At 32.7% G+C, this 23,102-nt stretch overlaps 1 protein-coding gene across 1 annotated transcript in view; it reads right to left on the reverse strand.

Annotated features, from left to right (window-relative positions):
- Window positions 1-3,077: 3,077 nt before the first annotated feature.
- The window catches only part of LOC138141582 (netrin-1-like), a 227,892-nt gene continuing 207,867 nt past the window's right edge, over window positions 3,078-23,102 (reverse strand). Inside the window, exons 5-7 of the mRNA XM_069062318.1 lie at window positions 21,692-21,760; window positions 11,643-11,835; window positions 3,078-8,143 (exon numbers count right to left, since the gene is read on the reverse strand). Coding sequence (XP_068918419.1) covers window positions 7,987-8,143; window positions 11,643-11,835; window positions 21,692-21,760 — 419 coding nt within the window. The 3' untranslated portion in view covers window positions 3,078-7,986. The remainder of the gene's footprint in view (window positions 8,144-11,642; window positions 11,836-21,691; window positions 21,761-23,102) is intronic.

The raw sequence follows: 23,102 nt of genomic DNA on the forward strand, positions 1-23,102 counted from the left end.
GAGACCAACTCTAAAACTTGGTGTCCTTTTCTTTTAGGAAAGTTAGTGAACTGTTAAACCTGATTTGACAACAAAAAAAAAACATGATTCGTACGATTCTATAAAATTTGCAAAGCTAGAACCAGGCTGTTTTACGCTCGTTCGCAAGCTTATACATGTTAAAAGCGTAATACATGGGGATGGTCGAGATAATTGTGGATTTTATAAAACATGGTGGAAACATCTCCAAGCTACGTGCGACAAATTTGTGTCTTATTATTGAAATGAAACTACATTTCGCGCGAACAGAAATAATTTTAGTATCCCAAACACATACCTAGTTTGAAAACAGAAGCCGGACAGCAACATTTAGCACAGTTCAAAAAAAAAAACTAAAATCGCACAATTAGAGCACAGAAAAATATACAGTACTTCTGCACTCCTCTGCAGTCAAGACCAAAGTGCCCCAAAAAAAAAAACATGACCGTTCATCCCCTGTTGGCTTCCACTCCCGCCCCTAGTGGTCGCTGATGGTACCGACATCGGTACTATCATGGCTTTTGTTGGCGGTTGGTTTGAATTCAAAAGCGGGTATCTCAACATAAAAAATGAAATTTCTGTTATATTACGGTGTCATGTTAAATTTTCGCCTAATTTCATGCCTAAAACCGAACAGTATTGGAAACCCTAAGCAACGTATTAGGCATGAAATTAATCAAATCTCACTGGAAATGTTACAAAACGTAAGGGGTACATGTTACTATCGATTTGCAATTTGCCAAGAAAGAAATGGTGCCCATTTTGAACATTTGTTGCATTAAATATAATTCTTCTTGTAAAATTGGCTTTTATTTTTTAGCACGTAGGCTTTGAAAATATTCAAGAAACAAATAGTGCGTTGTATTCCTTGCGAAGTGGGCTTTCAAACGAGGTGTCACGGTGCATACTCTTACATTTGAAAAAAAGAAAGTTAGGGGTTGTTGCGGACTTCCGGAACAAAATATGCAAAAACCATATATATCAAAATGTGGGCAAGGAAAAACAAAAATCTACCTGTTTTGGGATTTTTTGCAAAAATCGCCTATTTCAAAGTTATGAATTTTATTCCAGCTAAAGTTTCCACACTGTATATAAAAATAAAGGCAACACAGCTTCTGTAATTTGAACTAATTTGAATTGGAAAGATAATTGTTTTATTTGTGGAAAAGAAGCCGATGAGATGAAAGAGAAAAAATTAAAAAAAAATCTTCGAAAAAAAATTCATAATGTAACCAATGCAGTTTTTAAAGAAACTGTTCTGGATTTAGTTCAACAACGAAAAGAGGATTTATGCAGAGAGATGCACAAAAGGGTTTCCGGTGTAATAGATTTAATGGCGGTCGATGCTAGATATCATGCGAATTGTTATAGGTACTGGTTTACAACATGAATCGAAGCGTGTCAAATTTTACAAGTGGACGCAGCAATGGATCTAATTTTTCAATATATCGAGGAAAATGATGACTGCCAATTCTCATTTCAGGAACTGAGAAATACACTGCCCCAAAAAAGTTAAGGATATTGCTGTTTGTGAACAAGAAAGGAAGAACAGGGATCATAATCGATACACATGTGTAATTGCATTCATTTTCAGCCAAATCAATACAGAATGGAACTAAAAAAAAGTAAAACCTCTGAAATTAAGTAATATTAAAATTAAATGATACTAAATAATTGTTGTTTTAATTTCAAATAGGTAATCGGTATTTCGTCCTCGTACCCATATAACTTCTCTAATACGACGAATAAAGTTGTCAATCTCTTCCTGGGGGATCTGTTGCCACAAAATAGGGAACAAGTCACTCAATTCCCGAATATTCTCTGGATAAGGCAAATAGTCTGTCTAAGGTCTCAGGCGGGTTCAATGGGGTTGAAGTCCGGATATCGCTGAAACTGTTGAATTTCCTGCAAATCTAAGGTTTCCAAAACCAATCGTATCCTGTGCAGACGAGCGTTATCATTCACATATCGAGAATATCCTTAACTTTTTTGGGGCAGTGTATATTGTCAACGGAGCACATTCATGGATTACATTGCAGTGCAGTTTGTTCAGAGTGCAGTGGTAATATGTAGTTGTTTGAACGCTTCTCCAATTTTACAAATGAACGAAGTTGAAGACGGAGATATCGAAGACAATTAGTACATTTTTCATTTCAGTAATTACTAATTAATCACGAAGAAATGTGTTTCTATAAATAATATAACGTTTTTCGTCTGGTCACAAAGTTTCTGTCCGCCATTTTGGTTCTTTCATTTTCAAATATTTGACCTTGAATTCATATTTACCAATCTCAAAAACATAAATAATGATACTTTTTTATCCATATGACTAAAATTATTGCAGTTACTTTAGATTCATCATTCATTTACAATTTTTTCTGGAATTTTTCAATAAACTATTAAATAAACAAAGATCGGCAAATTCTAATTGGTGAACATTTTAGTATTGGGTTTTTGGGTTTTAACAATACAATGCAAAAAACGCCATGAAAATTTATTCACTGGTGCCTTCGTTCGAGGTTTTCCACTTTTTAGGTCTAACGACACTCCACTAATTAGCTTGGTAGAATTAATAATTACAGATACGAACAGTGGCTCTCAAACAGTGGAAACAGAGTTTAGTCAGTTTAGTTCAGCATAATAAACAAAGCAAATTGAAAAAATGTCACTAAGAAAAGTTGTTCATTTAACCTAGCTGTGCATCTCAGAAAAGTTTGTTACTTTAAACACCAAACACTCTGTATATACACGTCTAGCGTATATCGATACAGTTGGCCATAAATTGAAGTAAATACGCATGTAATAATTTTCTAATCTCCAAACCCAAATATTGTTACCTGCGAACAGGGATGATTTGAGCATATTGCGTCTCTACAGTGTGCAAGTTGACAACGTTAATTAAATAGCCACTCACAAGGGTCACTAATCCTTGGCCATTTGTTAATTTTCGCGGGTTTTATTTTATTGTTCAAATATTTGAATTTGCGCGGAACTGGCGATACTTGGGTTTACATTACAATACATTAATAAAGTTGTAATTTTTTGAAAGTAAACACAAATTAAAGAGTTACAGTTTATTATTAATTAATATTACAATACACCTTGTACATTTATTAAATAATTTTATTGTAAGTACACAAATATTTTACAATTTTTTAAGTTATAATGACAAGTACCTAAGAATATATTTCTTACAAGGAACTAGGATATAGTAGGTGGCTTTTTATAAATAAATGAATACATTTATAACAGATATGGAGGTGCAGCTTTTGTATTACTGGATTAAACGGAAGGTACGACATAGTGAATAAGTTTGTCATTTTAACTATACCATACGCCATATTTGTGGTTAGGTTGGTTCTTTTTGAATGTGATCGAATGTTCGTAGATGATTTAAATGTTTGTGCAACTGTTTTATCCTGTCATGAATTTTATAAATAAAAAATTCAGTTTCCATCATAATGAGGATAACGATTCAAACTATGTATCTACAACTCTCTGTATGACAAACTCGTGTAATTTTATAATAAATGATGAAGGAAATGTTTGAACACTGTGTGCGCCTCTACTAGCTCACATGATAATACTGTTGATAATCTTAATACATAATACATACTACTGTTTTACGCACACGGGTGTATTAAGATTTCAGTAAATTATACTTTATTTGCAGAGTTATCATGCTATAGGTATGTATTTAGAGCTACCAGTAATTTTGATATTTGTTTCTGTATTACTCTGCATTTAATAAAATCTTTTAAAAATCAAGAAGTATATTATACTGAAGTCTTAAATTTTTATAACAGATTGTTTTCACTGTTAGAATCGACTTTTGCAAATTTCAACAATACACACAAACGACAGTAAACCTCAAAAGTGCATTTGAAAGTTTTCACAAAAAGTATGAAGTTTATGATTATTGATTAGGTACCACATAGTCGATTCTACTAATGAGTTGCACCTGCAGTAATTACGACGATCACATACGGGAAATATAGCATAATGGTATCAAAAATTTACTTGATCATACGGTATTAAGTATTCACTAAAATAATGTATAAATACCTAAAAATAGATTATAAAATATTCCATGTCATAAACCTAAGCAATTATATGACATAAAATGTATATCAAATGTTCCTATAATTAAATTTATATAAATAACAAACAGCAAGAAAATACGGCACTTGTATGTTACACACTTTCACTATTATAGTTAATTAGCAAGAGGAGGAACACATGCATGATGCCTATATGAATTTTCGCACAGGTTGTTCGGCAACTAAATATGCAATAATGTTGAAAATAAATGGTCCATTTTAAGCTGTAATTTTGATTAAACGGTAATTTTTTTATAAACCATAACGGATTCTTTATGTATGATTCAGTAATGAAAATTTTGTTCAAGTGTGAACATCTTAAAATCCGTTTCTTCATTATTTAACACAAAAAAATCTATTATTTATTACTACAATTTTAATAGTTAATAATTAATATTAAAATTATGTTTTTCACAGCACAACTTTTTTTTAAATAAATAAATACCTATAAGAAATGTTACATTTTTCATATGTATAACTGATACTTAATATAATTTTTTAAGCAAGTATCTACTTTTTCAGGACTTATACGGGTTAAGTTTATAAACTACTTACACTTTTGTATATTTCTTATAATTACAGTAAAATTAAGGTACATGTGAATTAACTTTATAGAGAAGAGTTACTATATTAAATCTTTTTTTTATGCGATAAGTAATACCATTTATTCAGACCACTTTCTTCATCTATAACTGAATTATTATTCACAGTGTAATTGTTTATAAATTGTTTCTTTGTTAAGCAAATTTACGAAAAGTTGAATAGTCAAATCTAACTGACCAATGTGTTTTAAAAAACAAGTGCTTACTACATTTATTAGTTTAAAAAAAAAGTTCGAAATTAATTCATTTGGAATATGCTGTTCCAGAAGCGGTTGTAATTGTAAGCAGAATATTAAAATTACATCTATGCTTTTAAATTTAAAAACATAGAAGAACTGTTTAGGGTTGATGGATTGATTTTATTTTGTATATTTTTGATAAAAAAATACAATTCTATTGATTTATTATTGCTTATTAAGTACCGAACATACCATGTCTTAAATAAAAGTTAAACCTATTATGCTGTTTGAATTTGTATATTTAATTTCAAACATTGCCATGAAAACAAAATTACAAATTTGAATATTATGGACATCAAAAACTACAGAATACTAAACTACAATGAATATTATTACTAAAACATTTATTTTTTTTAATATGGCCTCTAGGAACTAATGTTGCATAACATAGCAGTTTACTGTATAGTTAATATGGAATATTTATATCAGAATTAATAATCATATAATACTGTACAATACTATTACGATTTTATATATTGTTCACTGTGTGTTCTAATACAAATATCTATAATATTAACAATATTTTAGAAAGTTGGAAGTACCTAAGAGTTTAATGTAAGTAAAAGAGCAGGCCTGCACACTTCTACTATATCTATAGTAGTTTTGGATAAGTGTAATCATTCTCTTCTTGTTTCTTGTTAAATTAATGATAGAGAAAATACGAACACACAGTAAACTATCTATAAGACTATAAGTACTCGTTCGATATTCTTTCAGATGGGTTATGCGATCACATATGACCTGTGTTTTGGAACGAACATACGGCGTATTTGTTACATTTCAAATTTTTATCTTAGAATACTACATTTCAAAGAGATGTAGTATTGTAATTCTGAAAGAATCTAGTTTTAATTTTTGTATGATAGGTATTAAAAAGTTTTCTAAAATAGAAATTTATGAATCACACTATGTAATATTTATTTTTTAGGACTTTTATTTTCAAACGAATCACAGTAAGTACATAACAAAATAATATACCTCCTACTGAATGAATTCTTATGATTAGAAATTCTATTTTCGTAAACCATTCCACAAATTAGGATAAGTGTTCTACCCTGCGTAAAACTTAAACATCCAATAAAATATTATTCACTTATTCTCATTTGTACTATTAATTTTACTGAATAAATAACTAACATTTTGTAAAATATATAAAAAATAAAGTTGCATTACACGAAAGTCACCCGTACACAGTATGATTCACTATAATATTCTACGCAATGGAAATTTGATTTACATTCTCGTGGTCATTAATCAAATGGAATTGATCTTTAAACATTATGTGTTTCAAACCGTAGCATCCTTAATATGTATGGCATACCAACAACAGATTTGGCAATTATTGGCGAGGATTGTTTTAAGTTTTAGAAAAATAGGCGCTTGTTTTTTGTTAATTAAAAGAATGAAAGCTTTGAAAAAAGTTTACGTTACATAAGTCATTTTGATTTTGCAGAAGGAATTATAGTACTTAATTGTTTAATAACATTTTCATTCAAAATTGCCACTGATTCTTACCTGCGAAAGAGATTCTTTTGAATAAAACGAATAAAACATGTTAAACTTCCAACGCCGAAAAAAAATTATTAACTTAAATGTCGACGCGTCTCACCAACCATGTTAGCATCTTCTAGGACTAAACAGTTTTGATTCTTACAAGGATAGGTCGCCAGATGTGCACCGACTTTTTGAACAAAAAAAATCAGGGTGGTTGCCCCGACTGCCCATATCACCACTCTGAAAGGAAACGCCCGAACGTTCGTAAATTTACGAGAAAAAAAGGGCAAATTTTGACGCGTTTCTGGGGCCGGGGGGCCAGGCCGAACGCTCGATGCTCCGGGTTCGAATCTTTTTACCTGAGTTTTTTTTTCGAAAAAAAGAAAACGCATTACTGTGACCTTCTTTATATATTTTTTTGTTTGTTTTTTAATTAAATTTTGTAAATATTAAATTAGGTTTAAATTTTTTTACTTTTAAGCGCCTTTAGCCGATTGGCCCAGTATTTTTTTTTCTGGTAAATTTACGAACGTTCGGGCGTTTCTTTTCAGGGTGGTGATATGGGCAGTCGAGGCAACAACCCTGATTTTTTTTTTGTTCAAAAAGCCGTCGCACATCTGGCAAGCTCTCCTGGTTAGACATTTTAATTAATACATTTTCGGTGTCGCGGGTTTGGCGTGATTTATTTGTGTTTAAGTTTAACAAGTGATCAAAGTGAAGATTCCAGATTCTTTTAAAATTAAAAGGCTTCAGTGTCGTTATCGTCGGTATTGAAAATATTCATTTGCATGAATATTTCTTATTAAATATTTTGGTGACATATCAGTTGTCTTTGCAAAATAAAATATTAAGCTTTTGTCGTTTTCTGATTTATAGGTACAATATCTATCCTGTTACTCCAGTTTAAATACAAAAAAATGATAAAGAGATAAGTGCAAAGTAAAAATTCAAGAAAACCTTTATATAAATATATTAGCATTCAATCTACTGTTTTTTGAACAATGGTAAATCCTACAGAAAGATAATATTTTATCCTCCATCATGAATTCGAAAAAGTAATTTAATTTCACATATCTACTGAATTCCACGTATGCCTGTTCAAATACTTAGACCGTGATATCGATAGCATTATATTCGAGTTTTAATGATCATTGTTTAATTACATCAATTAATCTTTTTATTGTTGGTGATAATTTCTTCGCTGAGTATACATTTAGTACGCAAATGGTAAAGATCTTGATATAAATTAGTATCATAAATATTACTATAACAAATAAAAAATATGTACAAATAATAAAATATTACAATTTATCTTTTGATTAAATTAGATATTTAAATTAAAATACATATTTTTGGTTGGTACATCTATATTCTGTTAAATTCACATAAATGAGTTGGTAAGTAGTAAAAGCCTCTAAATTGCAGAAAGCATCAACTGAATGTTTAAATTAAATCACAGTGATACTGTTAGCGGGTTTTACAAAGTATATATTATAATGAAAACAATAAAACATATGTTTCATTAAAATTAATTTACTTGCATTTGCGAGCCCGTCTACGAAATCTTCTCATTCTTTGATCCCATTCGTCTCTCCATTCAATAACGATTGATCTTTCGGTAACTCCTAGACTGCCCGTAACAATTCCTTCTGGTGAGTCATCTTTCTCTCTTCCGAGAAATAGATATGACCTTAAAATTAAATAATATCTATGTTATTAACATGTTTACTCTTATTTAGTAACTGCGATTTATTAAATTTATTTAAACGTTTAAACAGATTTAAACATACCCATCCATTTTGTAATTTTTTGCCACTATTATTTAAGTTTATTTAACTGTACCGTCTCAAATGATAGAACAAATTCTTTTAACATGAAGTGTAATATTTGATAGTTTTATATTTGTATTAGGGATAGCAACAGACATCAAGTCTACTTCTGTAGGTACTTAGTTTTTGTTGTAGCATAACACGAAAATCACTTTAATTTTTTAAATGGAAACATATATTTATTTATTACTAGCTGACCCGACAGACGTTGTCTTGTCCAAATCTCAACACCTGTCCTAAATTTTTTTGCGATCGTTTTGTGAATTTGTGAAAAGCTATTGGAAATGTATAAACTATCGGTAAAGTATTAGTATTCTACACTGATGAAATCCTAGAAATGTGTAATGTTCCAATCAGAATTTCATGTCAAACAAATGATTCATTTTCTTCCATTAAATTTGAAATCACAATGAATCACAAGCAGCAATATTTACATTTCGATTGCAAGATCGATGTTCAAGTACATAACCCGATTGTTTTGATTCACAATTTGACAACCAGCTGTCAAATGACATTTGTACATGAAGGCAAATAAATTTGTCCGAATTTTCCGACTTTCCTTTGTAATTGTCCCGATTTTTTTTTCGAAAACCCTAACGAACAAAGTAAAAAAAAAAAATTACGCATAGGCATCGTTCGAATCCTGAGTTATGTTCTTGAGTTCATTCAAAAAAGCAATTTCAGTTTTTCAGAATTATTTTAATTTACTTTTTCCAGATTTTTCTCCAAATCTTCCAGATTTTTTTTTCTATTTCCACCTCGGGAGCATATCGAACAAAAAAAAACAATCAAATACATATGTCGTTCCCATCGTCAGTTATGATCGAGAGTGCATACAAAAATTATAATTTTTGCAGTTTTTTCCGAATTTTCCAATTTTCCGGGCAACTTTCCCAGTTTTTTTTTACATAAAAACCTATTAACATTAAAAAAAATTAGCCAAATCGTTCTAGCCGTTCTCATAGAAAAAAGCACTTTAAACTTTTCCCGAATTTTCCAATTTTCCGGTCAACTTTTCCAATTTTTTTTTCTATAAAAACCTGATTCCGACTATTACAAACATTAAAAAAAAAGAATTAGCCAAATCGGTCTAGGCGTTCTCAAGTGATGCGCTTACCGAAGAACATCATTTCATTCACAAATTTTCCAATTTTCTGCGAAATTTTCTTAATTTTTCGTTCCGTAAGAACCTTCTACGAAGTATTAGAATACATTAAAAAAAAAGATGAATGAAATCGGTTAAGTCGTTCTCAAGTTATGCCGTGACCAAGGGAAATAGGGATTCATTTTTATACTCGTATACAGTGAGCGACAAAAGGATGGAATAAATTCCTTAAAAATTAAACAAAATTAAAAAAAAAAATCTTTGGACAGGTCAATTTTAGTTTATAAAAATACATGTTTTAGTATCAAAGAAAATTTCAAGCAGTCATTTGTTTTCGAGTTATGAGGTCATCGATACTTATTTTAAATAGAAACCCCTATTTTTTTTCTTGATTCTGATAGCCCTTTGAATTGTCTAAATGACTGTATAAAAATTTTGTTATCTTACATAAGGAAATTTTTGAGAAAAAAAATAATAAATTAGGAAAAAATTAATTTTATAACGAACAAAAACAAGTCAAAAACTGTGTTAGTAAGTATTTAAAATTATGGAATTAAATGTTCGAATTGCCATCCCCCAGCTTTTTGACAATAAGCAAGTTTATGAAGAAATTCCCCCTGTTTTAGTTTTATCTCCGCACCCAATCAAAATTAAAATTTCTAAACGTATTTCTGTTAAATGAATCATTTTCGAAAACGTTTTGTAAAACAAATAACACATACGAATGAAATTGACGGTAACATTTGACTGTTTGATTTACCTACTTGATTTTTTGACTTGTTTTTGTTCGTTATAAAATTTATTATTTCCAACTTTATTTTTTTTTCTCAGAAATTTCCTTATGTAAGATAACAAAATTTTTATACTGGTATTTAGATAATTAAAAGGGCTATCAGAATCAAGAAAAAAAATTGGGGGTTTCCATTTAAAAAAAGTATCGATGACATCATAACTCGAAAACAAATGACTGCTTGAAATTTTCTTTGATACTAAAACATGTATTTTTGTAAACTAAAATTGACCTGTCCAAAGATTTTTTTGAAAAAAATTTTGTTTAATTTTTATGGAATTTATTCCATACTTTTGCCGCTCACTGTATACTGGGTGCCCCAAAATTCGCGGAACAACTCAATGAGGCAATGTCAACTCATGTTAGAAAATGATGAGAAAAATTATAAAAAAATTCTATACCTCTTAGATTTGAAGATATGGGGGCTCAAAAGGTGCAGCTTTGATCTCATTTATTTTAAATATTAAAAAAGATTTTGACTATTTGTCTTTTACTAGCTAGTGGCCTAATAATTCTGAACGATTGTGATCAGGTTTGCAATTATTTTCTTCATTATTTCCAGCATTTCCGAGTAGTAATTTTATGTTGGTTTTATCTCAAATAGTGTACGGCAACATGGCTTTGATTTTTCCCTCTCATTTCCATGGATACAAAAAAATTAAATATTTGCAGACTATTGGGATGCATAGAATGTTTTTAAATGTTGCCACATTTATTGTAACGAATAGATCCACATCTTCTACAAAAAAGACGATTGATTTTTTTAAACATTTTTACCTGATATCTTAATGACTACTTAACAACATACTACTACGTTGTTCCGCGAATTTTGGGGCACCCAGTATAGATTATTCTGGTAGAGTATTTTTTTCTGATTTCAATGATGCCTAACACGTTAACTTTAGTGCAATAAAAATTCAAGAAAATAAATAAAAACTCTGTTTGCTTTATTTAAATATTTGCGAATTAAATCGTTTACTATATACTAAACTGTAGAACAATATACAATAACTTCCGCAAAAATTCGTCGTACTACAAGAAAAAGAGGAAAAACCGTGTCAATTTATTTAATTTTTCGCAGAATTGTTCAATTGTTTCAAAGCGACTTGACTTGAAAATCTCAAAAATTTTACCACATTTTTAACAAAATAATTGATGTTTTCTTTAAGTAGAAACTGTTAATTTGATTAATTTTTTTGTGTAGGCACATATTTTCTAACGAGTTACAATCGTACACTAGTCTTGTGTAGATTCAAATAAAGGAAAATGTTTTAAAATTACATTTTCTATTAATCGGGCATTTTATTACCAGTAATTCACTAAAATACCTATCTACCAAATTTCACAAAAATCGGTAAATAATAGAGATATAAGACCTGGAAAGTCTTAGATGGGACACTCGATATAAATACATAATTAATTTTTGTTGTAAATTTAAAATTTGATTTATATACTACATACTTACTTGCCAGGTTTAATTTTCGGGCACTTACATGCCAAATCTGAAATTGGTACCAACATAGGCATGGTACCTTTGCGTATTCGAGAATCTCGTGATTTTTTGTAGATGAATTCCACATTTGTTATAAAACGGGCCCAACCCTTAGTGTGTTCATCTTCGTTGTTGTCCATACGAGACAGCACCCTAGCCATGATAGCTGGAACAACCATTACAATCTAGGTATTATTTACAATAAAAATCAAAATTTGGATTATTATCTAAAATACGAAAAAAATATAAACTATTGCCAATATTTAATAAAATAAATATATTTTTCTACTTTGGTATCATAATTGAGTCTTTGTGAAACTAAAAGTAGTGTCACACAGGACCTTTTTGTGAAACCGATTTTGTTTTGTTTTTATACGTATTACGTTTGCATTGCTCTAATACAGGGTCATTATAAATGATTGTCCCATCGTAGGTGGCTGTGCGCTATGCTTTAGGTGCGCCGCTACGCCCACTTGTTGTTACAAACATTTATAATGACCCCGTAGAACACTGGCCGGCGTCTGGCATCTCTAGCGACCTCCCGCTAACAATTAAAACATTCGACATTTGACATAAATATCACAGAAATGCCACCATAATTCAGGCCACACAAAAGTCCCCTGATTATTTCATAATCAGATTTTTGAGTTTTTGGCAAATTAATGCGACCAAAGTAGAAAAAATAGTATATTACACTCGTTTTATAAGACGCACTGTGACCCTCGTTGTGTTGGAGCACTCCTCACTGCGTTCGGTGCCCCAACCAACTCATGTCACAATCAAGCGTCTTATAAAACTTGTATACGAGTAATAATATACTAATTTAATTATTTTAAAATTAAAGTTCAGCCTAATCAATCTGTAGAAACAATATATTATATTTTTCCTGTTTTGCACCTTTAACACAGTCAGTATAACACTCAAACGGGTTTCGAAAAGGAGTTGTCTTCGATACCGATACCGATTTCAGGAATATTTACTTAAATATTTTTTATGTTGGTAGCGACTCACAGTGAGTAGCTGCTTATGTTCCGTGTAACACTTTTGATGGATTTTTTTTTCAAACTGGGTTCAGTATCCAATCACAATGCAATAAGAGTTTTGGACAAGCGATTTTTTTCGGCGAAAACTACAACTTATTTTTTGTTCAAAATATCTGGTGTGTCAAAAAGGACGGACAGGCGTTTTAGTAGCATAGCATAGCATGACATAGACCCCAATTTTGTACCAAAAACTGTTCTACGGCTTTCAGTTAAAAAAAAAAACTCTCAGAAAGTGAAAATGAAAATGGCAGCAACGCAACAGGTAACTACGGTTGCAAAGAAAAACTTATTTTCTGCGACACCAAGAGCTAAATATCTATTACAATATTCATCTACGGTAGAACTGATTTTGAAAACAATTTGAAAACTGTCACAATTTAATTGGCATTTATTTTATAAATGTGTATTTTTTTCATTACTATGATACCTACAGTCGTGGACAAAAAAAAGTAGGACAAGTCTTATTAAGAAATTTAGCCAAAATTGAGTTGAGTAAACCGGGGTTACTATAATAAATAAATAAATATTTTCATAGTAACCATAGAAAGGGCAAGCAAATTTACATTAGCGAAAAAACATTGTCCTACTTTTTTTTGTCCGTGACTGTACTATTCGGATGTTAGCAATGTTGCCGCGTTTGAAAACTACTCTCTCACATCGAACTTCATCATATTTAAGACTGATGAAGAAACGGATTTCAAATGTATTCGTGAAAGGAATTTTGGACGCATTGGACCTGCGGTCTAAATTTCTGCATGCAGAAGTGTAATTAGCGGGTTGTTATTCTTGACGGATCTGCGGTCAATCCCTTTACCCTAGGAGTTCGCAAATCCAAATCCCAGGGAAGGTACTGTTACGATTTAAATCGCCGCGCGATTGTAAATCTTCGCGATTGTCTAGAATGTTCTAGAATCCATCGCGACGGAAACGTACTCGGACTTCCGTCGAAAAATCTGCGCATAGAGGGGGTGGAAGCTATAAATCGGGGGAACCAGAGACGGAACAGGAGATTTTTCACGACCTTTTGCCGGTGGTGTTGTGAGTGCCTGGGGAGAGTCAAGGGGACAGTGATCGAGTGAATTTGCAGGGCCGACGAGACGACGTAGTGGAGTTCACGAGGGCCGTTGACGATTCGTCTAAGTACCACCGCCCAAATCGCCAAGCGGATCACGGACTTCACTACGGAAGGTTCCAGACCGAACGCTTTTGCGGATGAGGATCTCGTCGGGTCCTGTCAGTCCAGGTCGTCCCCGGACTCACCGGAAGGTGCCGGATCTACCCACCAGCAAGTCCGGAGCTGTGGTGACATCCCAATTTTTACAGGCCGTGGCTTCTCAAAGTTTTCACTTGTATTTTGTCACTCCGTCGAACTAATTGAGCGTTGTATTTAACTATTGTCAAATTTCCATTGTCGCAACTCATTATTTCGACGGGTGATTAGTTTCAATCAAATTCATTTAATTTATATATCGCGTTTAGGATTTATAATTTGTTCAAGTGTTAAAAAATTGCAGTTTTGTCATAAGGCGCGTGATTTCAATAATTGCATTAACTTAAGAAAACATTTCCTCATCAAGTCCGTCGGGTTTTTATATTCACGAACGTTTATCAATCCGTGAGCGACCTCGCCAGGAATTGTGTATCGCGCTCACCGATCATTTTTTTGCGCGTGGTTCTTCACCGGTCCGTACAGAAGAAAAAAAAATCTTAACTTCAATTTTTTTTTGGAGCGAAGAAAGACTTGGAGGACCTCTCCGCTTATGCGGGCGGCGTAGCCGAATAGGATCAGTCGGCCTTCCTCCTTCGCTAAAGAAGGGAAATTTTTTTTTACTGTTTCGCCGGTACTCGTTCGTTGAACGTCTGGGACCCGGAGGACCCTCCGAGGAGTTAGGGTTATTTAAATTTGTACACGCCATCAGGCTAGTCAGGCTTCGTTGTTTTCTTTTTCATTATATCATTATTTTCATTGTTGACATCTGAATAAACGATTAGTTGGAAGATTGTGTATCATTTCCCGTACTCCGGGCTGTTCTCACCAATTTTTCAGCTTCAGTCGGCGTTTCTTGTGGTTCGCATTGTAAACCGAGTCGAAGCCTACGACTTGTTCGTTATACCCCTGAACATTCCGGATTTGTAACCGGTAACAGGGTTGCCCAGTTTCGGGAGCGTAATTTATAACGTAACAGTACCTATGTACATTCTTCTTATCATACAAGCAAGTCCATTAGCGAATAATATTAGAGAGGGGTGCATAGAAAAGATCATAACAATGTCAAATAAATTTAGTTTTTCTTTAAAGTTTGAAGTGGTATCATGGAACTACAACTCAGTGAACGAGGCCATCCGTTAATTGTTTTTGATAATTTAAAATTCCGAAAATATCGCGAGTTGAAGAGATTTGGTGAAACTGTGTGGTGCTGTACTAATAAAAAGTGTGTCACTAAAGTAAAGTAACGCTTAAGGTATAAGATTATATGGCAGCACTAAAATTATCCCAATAATGGAAACCAATATTGGCGTTAAGATGGTTGTCTCGGCTCGTGCAGCTGCATCCCTTTTCTTTCGTTCAGGGCAGGGATTAAAAATGTGTGATTGAACATGTTTTTGATGTTTATTGTACATTTTGTTATTGTAACGAAATTCCCTTTAGTACTTTGTGTCTTGAAAACAGTAAAGATGATTTGTATTAGTATTGTATATTTAATAAATAAATATAATTTCGTCGGTACGCATTTGTTTTGAGGCCGGCTCTGGAATTCACAACAGAGAATTGCTTGAAGCATGATTTATGGTTGGGCTGACCGCCTACTGCAATTGCGACAAAAGGGACGTTTATCTCCGGTCAAATACTTTTAAAGGGCCATATAATCTTATACCTTAAGCGTTACTTTACCTATATACCTTAAATGAAGTGTATTCAAGAAAAGCTGGTGTACACAATCACAGTATTGATGAAAATGTACTATTACGGCAAAAAATTAGTAACTCGGTGAAAAGGAAAGCCAAAGAAGATATCTCCGAACGACTCTCAAAACCTATACACCGTGAAATGAGTGCAAATAAGAACTGTCTAGATGTATTAACAAATAAAGATGTCCATTTGATTAGTCAAACTATCAATTATACTCGATTACAATCGGTCCCAAAATTGCCAAAATCATCAAGAGAACCGCAGGATATTTTGGATAAAACAAAAATAACTACTACTTAACAAAACGAAGATTTTATTTTCATCAACGATTTTGCAAGTAATACAGCACTATTTTCAACTACATACAGGTGTCCCAAAATTGGCGTACAAACTACTTACTACCTTATCAAGGATGTTTAAATTACATGAAAAAAATGTTTCCGACAAAAAAATCAATTATTTTTATTATTATTATTAACGGTAATACTATGTAAACAAAGATATATTCGTACATTATTACCTTGCAATGTTACCGTAGTGGATTTAAAATAATTTTTTCGATTTCCAAAGCTTCTAAATTCTCTATCAAGCAGGATTAAATATTGGTAGTGAGTGATCTTATACTTTGTGATAATATGTATGATCGGAGGTAGCTGTCATGACAAATTCATACATGTATTTCAAAATAATTGATCTGTTAAGTGCCACTTTTAAACACCGCCAAATGAGCAAATAAGACCAATAGAATTTTTTTAACGTTTTTCCGAGGTTTAGTAATCTATTCTACACCGTAGTGCACCGTTAGTACGCCATTTTTGGGACATCCTGTATTTCAAACATTCAATTTATGTGTAGTCAACATACACTGTACATGGATGGCACGTTTGATTATTGTACCAAACATTTTTTACAAATGTTTACCATCCATGCCCTTTCCAATGAAAATTATATTCCAGTGGCTTTTTGTTTGTTGAAAGATAAACAAAAGTCAAGTTACCGAACGTTATTTGAGTTGCTCAGATCAAAATGTCGTGAGGACTATAGTTATCGACTTTGAATCAGCAATACACTTAAGTGTAAAAGAAGTTTTTGAAAAGGCAAATATTGTTGGTTGTCGTTTTCATCTTTCCCAGTCATGGTAAGTTTCTGTGCTGAGAAAGATGCACATGTATAAAACATGTTTTTAGGTGGCAGAAGATCCAAAATCTTGGTCTTGCAGCAGAATACAAGGATATAAAATCTGAAATAGGAGCATGGCTGAAACATTTCTTTGGTTTGACTTTTTTGCCACCAGAAGAGGTAGGGGAATCTTTTGTGGAAGATTTTATGTCGGGGAAACCAAAGGACGAAAGAGTCGATAAATTTGTGGACTATTTGGTTGACAATTATATAGAGGAGATTCCATCACAAGTGTGGGCTGACTGTAGCGTAAGTATCGAGCGATCCAAAAGTCTTTCTATCAAGTGAGCCATGCCATGACATTATTATAATTACACCATAAAATAATAGTTATTTACACTACGAGAGATGAAGGTAAAGCTTTTGTTCACGCGAATTGCATGTTCGGCCACGACGTGCAGCGAAGTGGACGATGCAATTCAAGTGAACAAAAGTGGCCTTACTCTCGAGTGCTGTATTTGGTTTTGTTCGATACCTAAGATACCTCCTTGGAAAATGGTCTGTAACTTTATATTCAAAATTTTAAATAAAATCAAATAAATCACATTTTCGGAGAGATCTGTTGCTATGGAAAAAAATTAAATTCAAAATAAACAAAGTTTTGCAAAGTCAATAAAGTGATTGTGTACACGTTGTGGAAATGGATGACGAAGAATTCTATGTTCCTGATGATGTCCTGCAAGAGGCAAGTGCCGCGAAGTATCAAATGGTGCCTACGATACCAGAAAGAATTGGAAATATTTATTTACACAATGGCAGACCGAGAAACGGATCAAGGGAAAAGACGAAAATGTTATGATGGCATATTTTAAAAATATAGGAGCAGCATCAGCGCGGTTGTGATATTCAATGTTGAAGAGTACACTGTTTGTATTTCAAAACGTTGACATCTCCAGGTATCCAGATAAGAGGTTTTTTAATAAGCTATCAGTTGTTTTAATATAATAAATGGTACAGGTTCATCAGTCTCGCCTCCTTTTTGAAAACAAAATGTAGAAACTATCAGCCGAAAAAAGCGGCAACTTTTTCAAGAAACGATGTTTGCAAGTTTTTACTAGAAGCGGCGGACCAACAGTGGATCCTTCAGAAAGTTGTACTGATGATGGACATATTCGGTGGCTGTCGTTGTGATGAATTATGTAAAATGATGAATTGTTATATAGGGTGTTTTTGAAATGCGTGCTCAAATTTTAATCACGAGCTACTGGCTTCATGTAGAACTCGGAAAAAATATTTAAAAAATTCTTATGTCAAAAAATAAAATGACATTTATTTTTTGAGCTACAATTTTTTTTAATTGCTTTTAGTCTTCTACGTTCTCAAACAATCTCGTAGGTAAAATTTTGGCACATTTTAAAAATACACCCTGTATATCATATTTTATAAAAGGTACACCAATGCGGTTTCCTTGTTTTAAAGCATGTTTCCTATAGGTTACTTCGCATTGGCGTACATTTTATAAAACATCATATAAGTACAGGGTGTATTTTAAAAATGTGTCGAAATTTTACCTACGAAGTTGTTTGACAACGTAGAATAAAAGCAATTAAAAAAATTGTAGCTCAAAAAATAAATGTCATTTTATTTTTTGACAGAAGTTTTTAGATATTTTTTCCGAGTTCTACATGAAGCCAGTAGCTCGTGGTTTAAATATCTGTACAACTTTCAATAACACCCTGTATACTGTGCGAGCAAAAAAAACTGGTCGTCAAAATTATGTTTTGACACAATGGAAAATGCTCCATTGTAAAACGGTCGTAAATATCATAACCTATCATCATGTTGTATGACATTAGGTAATTCTCATTTTTTGACACTTTGTTGACATGGCCATAATCAGGCAGGGACATTTTTTTAATTTGTGGCAATTTAACCAAATTTTGAAATGACAATGACGACCAACATTTTTTGCTCGCGACAGTACTTTATTCACGTTTAGTTGAACATTTCAAATTCAAATAATTTAATTTTTTTTTCTCTGTAATTATGTTTTGCAAATAGTGGCATGCAGGTAAATATCGTTCACGTTGGATTGAGCATTGGTAAATTCGCATTATGTTGGTTAGCTGCATGTCACTATTTACAAAACATAATTACAGAGCCAAAAAATAAAATTATTTAACTTTGAAATGTCCAACTCAACGTGAATAACGTTCAGCTATTATTGGTATGTAATTATTTTCAATTTACAAATTCTTTTTCATAAAATTGAATTTCAATTAGGTATGCGTGAGCGAAGGTACGTGAGCAAAAATGCGTGAGCGAAAAAGAATGTGCGAAAGTGAAACCTTCACCCACTGGTAACCATGGACTAACTTTCTAGGGAGGTATCGAACAAAAAAATGTGAAATTAAAAATATCAAAGGATACGGACAGACTAATAAAACATATTTTTTATTTTCATTTAAATATGCGTCAAATATGCTGCAGCCCAATGGCATTCGTTTCCACTGTCATGACCTACTTGATAGAAAGATTTTTGGATCGCACGGTATATTTAGGACAACGAATGCTTGTGAATCGTTTCAAGCAAAATTTAGGGAAATTTGTATATCCCCACATCCAAATATTTATGCTTTTATAGAAACATTAAAAAATATTTAAACATTTACTTATACTCGTATAAAAATTAATTCAGTTCAAAAAAACGAAAAACGCTCGATAAGACGAGATACTGTATTAAAACAAGAATTTATTAAAAACAAAATTGTTCAATTGGAAAGCAAAGATACGGTGCGATCAATTAAAAAATAAATCGAGTCGGCGTGTTACCTATGGCAACCCATGCCAAAGCATAGGCTCCAAAGCAAACTCGATTTATTTTTTAAATGATCGCTCGGTATATGCAGACATGACTTTGTAAAATGTGTTAGTCACAAGTTTGGAAATGTATTGTAATTTATATTAATAAATGTTCTACAAGTGGAAGGTGATTATTGATTTTATTGAGCCATATGCTGACATTGTGACCGCAGTTCCTCAGGTAATCAGAAATATTTTGACCGCAATTTCGACACTTCTTAAAAACCGACCGCAGTTCCGACGCACCGGGAATTTTTGGATATTTGTTAATGGAATCTTTGGAAGTTGACACATGCAATTATGTTCTCACATTAATAACAGGATTATTTAGTTTTACAGGAGTTCCAAAATCTCTTGAGTGTTAACGAAAGGCCAAAAGCAAAAAAAAAATTCTTCATATTCAATTACGGCCATGGAATTTTGGCCGTCACTTGTCATTCCATGTAGTCGTTCACCAAAATAAAATAGGACCAAGTGTTAGCTTAGATAGTTTCACAATTCCAAGATTTGTGTAGTGTAACTGGGACGTATGTGTCTTACATTACAACTTGATTTAACTTGACGATTGATCTACAAAAAGTTAGGTTGTGTTTTTAGCAGTTTAATTCGGCAGCAATTGCACGTACCTACTGATACCCCATCCCTTAATCTTGTGGTGACTACCGCTTTCTGTTCTGGCGTTAAGTTCGGCATTATAATTATCTAATACTGATTATAGCTATTAATATAACGAGAAGATTATGGGATTTATAATATGCGAGGACGTTGCCAGGTGACGAGGCGATTAGCCGAGTCACCTGCAAAACGTCCGAACATTGTTTATCGTATCATTGTATCTAACGTATTATGAGATCGTAACTAATGTATTATTATGTATTATTATGACTAACTAACATATTATAAGTTAACTAAGCAGGCTGAGTTATTCGAATATTATGGACTTCATAATTATCAATAAATGTGTAACATAAAGTGATCATAATCGTTAATGATTCTATAAAGTTATTAGAGAAATAATCCCCTACGGCATTATCTTCAAATAACAGGCTCTAGGCCTTTAGGGCGTTATAAGGTCTTCGTTGCTTAGTTACGACTAAATTTTGACTGATAGGTATAAATTAATCAAATCATTGTCAAACTAGTCGGACATTAAGTTTTGAAGGCACCACGGGTGTTATAATGATATGCCCTCGGTCCTCGTACTCCCTTTGGGCCGGAGGCCCTCGGGTTTCACTCTGCCGGCCTCACGCCTTATCAACCTTATAACACCCTTGATACCTTAATAACTATAATATCGTTGCCTCTTGGATACGGTGTGACAGGGGAATATTATGATAAATTAATTTCCAAAATGCTGCTAACTTAAAAATAAAGGTTAATGGCAGCTAACATAAAGCCAGCTTTTAAATAACGATGTATGTAGGTAGACTGTTTTGTGATATCTAGGCCCATGGATATGATTTTTTTTCCAAAAGTATCTATCAAGGTACTTCAAAATTGTCACCAAATTCTTTAGCGTCTTAGGCCGCCTTTACAATATGTTGCCGGTCATTACAAAAAAATGGTGCGGGCAACATGTTTCCAATTGTTGCCTTGGTTTAAGTCCGCCTTTAGGTAACTATGTTCTTTAGCTTGTGTGTTAAAGACAATAAATGATGAATCAATCACCGAACTACCCTCCTAATAATCCCATGGCTTGGTGTGTTATAATTTGATAATTTACCGCATCATATGGGGTCGATACGGAAGTTTTTTTTTTGTACCGGGTGATCAAGAGGTCAAGGTGTTTAAGTTGGTACTACAATTAAGAAAATTTTTTCATTCGGTTATTTATAACACTGCAACTGGATATGGTTTGTTGGTTTATTTTACAAATATCTGATATAGGTATAGCATTAACAACGACAAGCCACCAACAACCGAAAGTTACTCCTGTTATACGATTTAAAATACGATCCAGTGTTACCAACTTAAACAGTCCTTCTTGATCACCCCGTATTTGGGGTTTTGGCAACACCGGAAATGTAATGTTTTGAGATATCTGTTAAAATGTTATGGCATAAATGTTAAATAATGTACTTACTTACCATAATCTCGTTTGCAATATTTATTCAGGTTTAGTCTTTTCGTGCTGGATTTACATTTTCCACACTGAACTGCAACAAAAAACATTTGTTATTGAAACAAATTAACCAAATTTATAGGTACAGTCGATGGACAAATAAAACTGGGACAAAAATGACAATCACATAAGTCAAAATTTATAAATTTGCATCGTTTAATTATGGCTTTATCACAAATAGGTTAACTTTGGTATGACATATTATATAGACACTGACAAATATATTGACAATTCAATGGTCTGATTTACATAGATTAAATTTTAAGTGTCCCAGTTTTATTTGTCCACCGACCGTACCATATTCAATTTGAGGCATTGTTAAGCCTAAAGCCTACAGCTGTTAAAGAAAAAGCATGCTGCATAGCAGTAACATTAGCTGTAACACGAAATGTGCGTTATCTGTAAAACATTATCGTTTTCGAACCGTTACAGAATGTAATCGATATTTTAGGTTTTAGTTTTATTCTATTCTATTGTATCTATCAGGTGTTTGTTTAAATTTATCCTCAAAGTAGGCGTTGAAGAGTCGATTGTGATCACACCACGGATTACAGATCACGGATCAGCTGTTTAAATCTAACTTGACATTTTGCGTTGTGTGTGTGCAGCCTGACGAGTGGTGCATTCAAGATCGACTTTTCAACGCCAACTTTGAGGATAAATTTAAATGAACACCCGATATAATATTGTAGAATAAAATTATTACTAATGATTACACTTTTCGATCAAGAAAGTACAGGGTTATTCTAAATGATTGTGTAGTCCGAGTAGGCGTAAAAACTGAATGTAAAATTTATAATTGCCGCTCCGTATAAAAAACATCCAAGTGATGTTAATAAGTGAGTACACATCGTTCACACACAGGAGTTAAATTGGGTGCAAAACAACTCAATACTTTTAGAATTGGTTGCAAAACAACGCAACATTTTTGGATTCAATCGTTAATTAAAAAAAAATATTAAAATTCTCATCATCGCAATTGGCATTTTGCTTGAATTTCAAAAGTGACAAGTAAAAACATCAATCATAATGACAATAAAGAATGGACTACACCGATTTTTTTGAAATGACGGAAAAATTTCGGCAAAATGCCATCGGTATCAAATTTTAATAAAATCAAAATAGTAACTCTTGTACAAAGAGGAATGTCCCAAGCTCAGATTTCGATGGACCTTCGTATACCTAAAAGTACAATTTCGTCCATTCTTCAGAAATGGAGACAAAATGGAATGGAACTATTGAAAGACGCCAAGGCTCAGGGAGGCCTAGCACATTTACTGTAGAAGAAGATAATATGCTTCTCAATAGATTACGCAACAGCCCTTTTATGACGGCTGTTGAAGGGGTAAATACAAGCAAATACAACGGAAAGGAGC

This window comes from Tenebrio molitor, chromosome 1 (genome assembly GCF_963966145.1).
Source record: "Tenebrio molitor chromosome 1, icTenMoli1.1, whole genome shotgun sequence".
In the NCBI taxonomy this organism is placed as follows: domain Eukaryota; kingdom Metazoa; phylum Arthropoda; class Insecta; order Coleoptera; family Tenebrionidae; genus Tenebrio; species Tenebrio molitor.